The 941-nt window shown below is 31.2% G+C and overlaps 1 protein-coding gene across 1 annotated transcript; it reads left to right on the top strand.

The window, feature by feature from the left end:
- Positions 1 to 241: 241 nt before the first annotated feature.
- On the top strand, positions 242 to 741 carry Tsp_15392 (conserved hypothetical protein; the record flags this gene model as incomplete). The annotated part of the gene is made up of 3 exons (XM_003368320.1): positions 242 to 313; positions 358 to 439; positions 590 to 741. Coding segments are annotated over 3 exons (306 nt in total), but the record flags the coding sequence as incomplete, so codon positions are not given.
- Positions 742 to 941: the final 200 nt, after the last annotated feature.

The following is a 941-nucleotide window of genomic DNA, read 5'->3' as shown; positions in this document are numbered from 1 at the left end:
CATGGTGATGAATCATTAATGTAAAGTTAAAATTGTATTAAACCGTGAACAGGAGGTAAAAAAGTGAAAATATTTACTGTAATTTAACTGCCGGAAAGTACAATTAATAATCAGCCATCTTTTTAATCACTTGCGGTTACATCAGAATTTAAAAAAAGTGGCTAAAATTAACATATTACATCTCTCATTAATTTTTATACTATTATTTATATTTTATTTTTTAACTTTTATTAAACTTTAGAGGTGGTGTGGGGTCCAGAAAACCCCGAAAACTTTCTGCTTTAGCAGAATTTCTAAAATGATGACAGCTGTTGTTTTTCATATTTTCCTAGAAATGATCACAGAATATTTTTTCAGTTTGCGCGGTCATGTCTGCGAAACGTGTTGAGCCGTTGCCTTTCATATATCGTTCTCATTTATCTAATTTTCTCTCATACTGGTGAGTCACCATCTTTTTTTTTGTCTACATGTTTTCCACTTGATTGTGAACAGTTATTATTAGTGGTTTTTTTGTTAACTTTTTATGGAAAATGTGCCATACTTTTACTATCATTTACATTATTGTATGCAAAGTTTGATCTAAGTTTAGTATCATTTACACCATTTTATGCAAAGTTTCCTCTATTTCATGTCAAATGTCGCAAAAATTTAAAAATGTCACTCACAGGATATGGTAGTGATAGTTCCTTAGACTTCCTGAATGATTTTCTTGAGGAAAGTGAATATAGGCAGTGTCAATAATTATGACTGTAATGAGAAGAGTGACTATGATACATCCTCAAAATTTAGCGGAACTTTTTCATCGTTATTTTAAATTATATGTTAAAATTGGGTAGATTCAAAAGCGGCAGTTCATTCAGACAAAAAAAGATCTGCACCATAAGACCAAAATTATGACCCTAGAAAGGGCCGTTGGGTTTGAGATAAACCTCTCGTAGTAG

The sequence above is a fragment of the Trichinella spiralis genome, assembly GCF_000181795.1.
Source record: "Trichinella spiralis strain ISS 195 chromosome Unknown Scfld2688, whole genome shotgun sequence".
NCBI classification, from domain to species: domain Eukaryota; kingdom Metazoa; phylum Nematoda; class Enoplea; order Trichinellida; family Trichinellidae; genus Trichinella; species Trichinella spiralis.
Note: the sequence above shows the minus strand (reverse complement) of the source record. Positions and strands in the feature narration are given on the sequence as shown.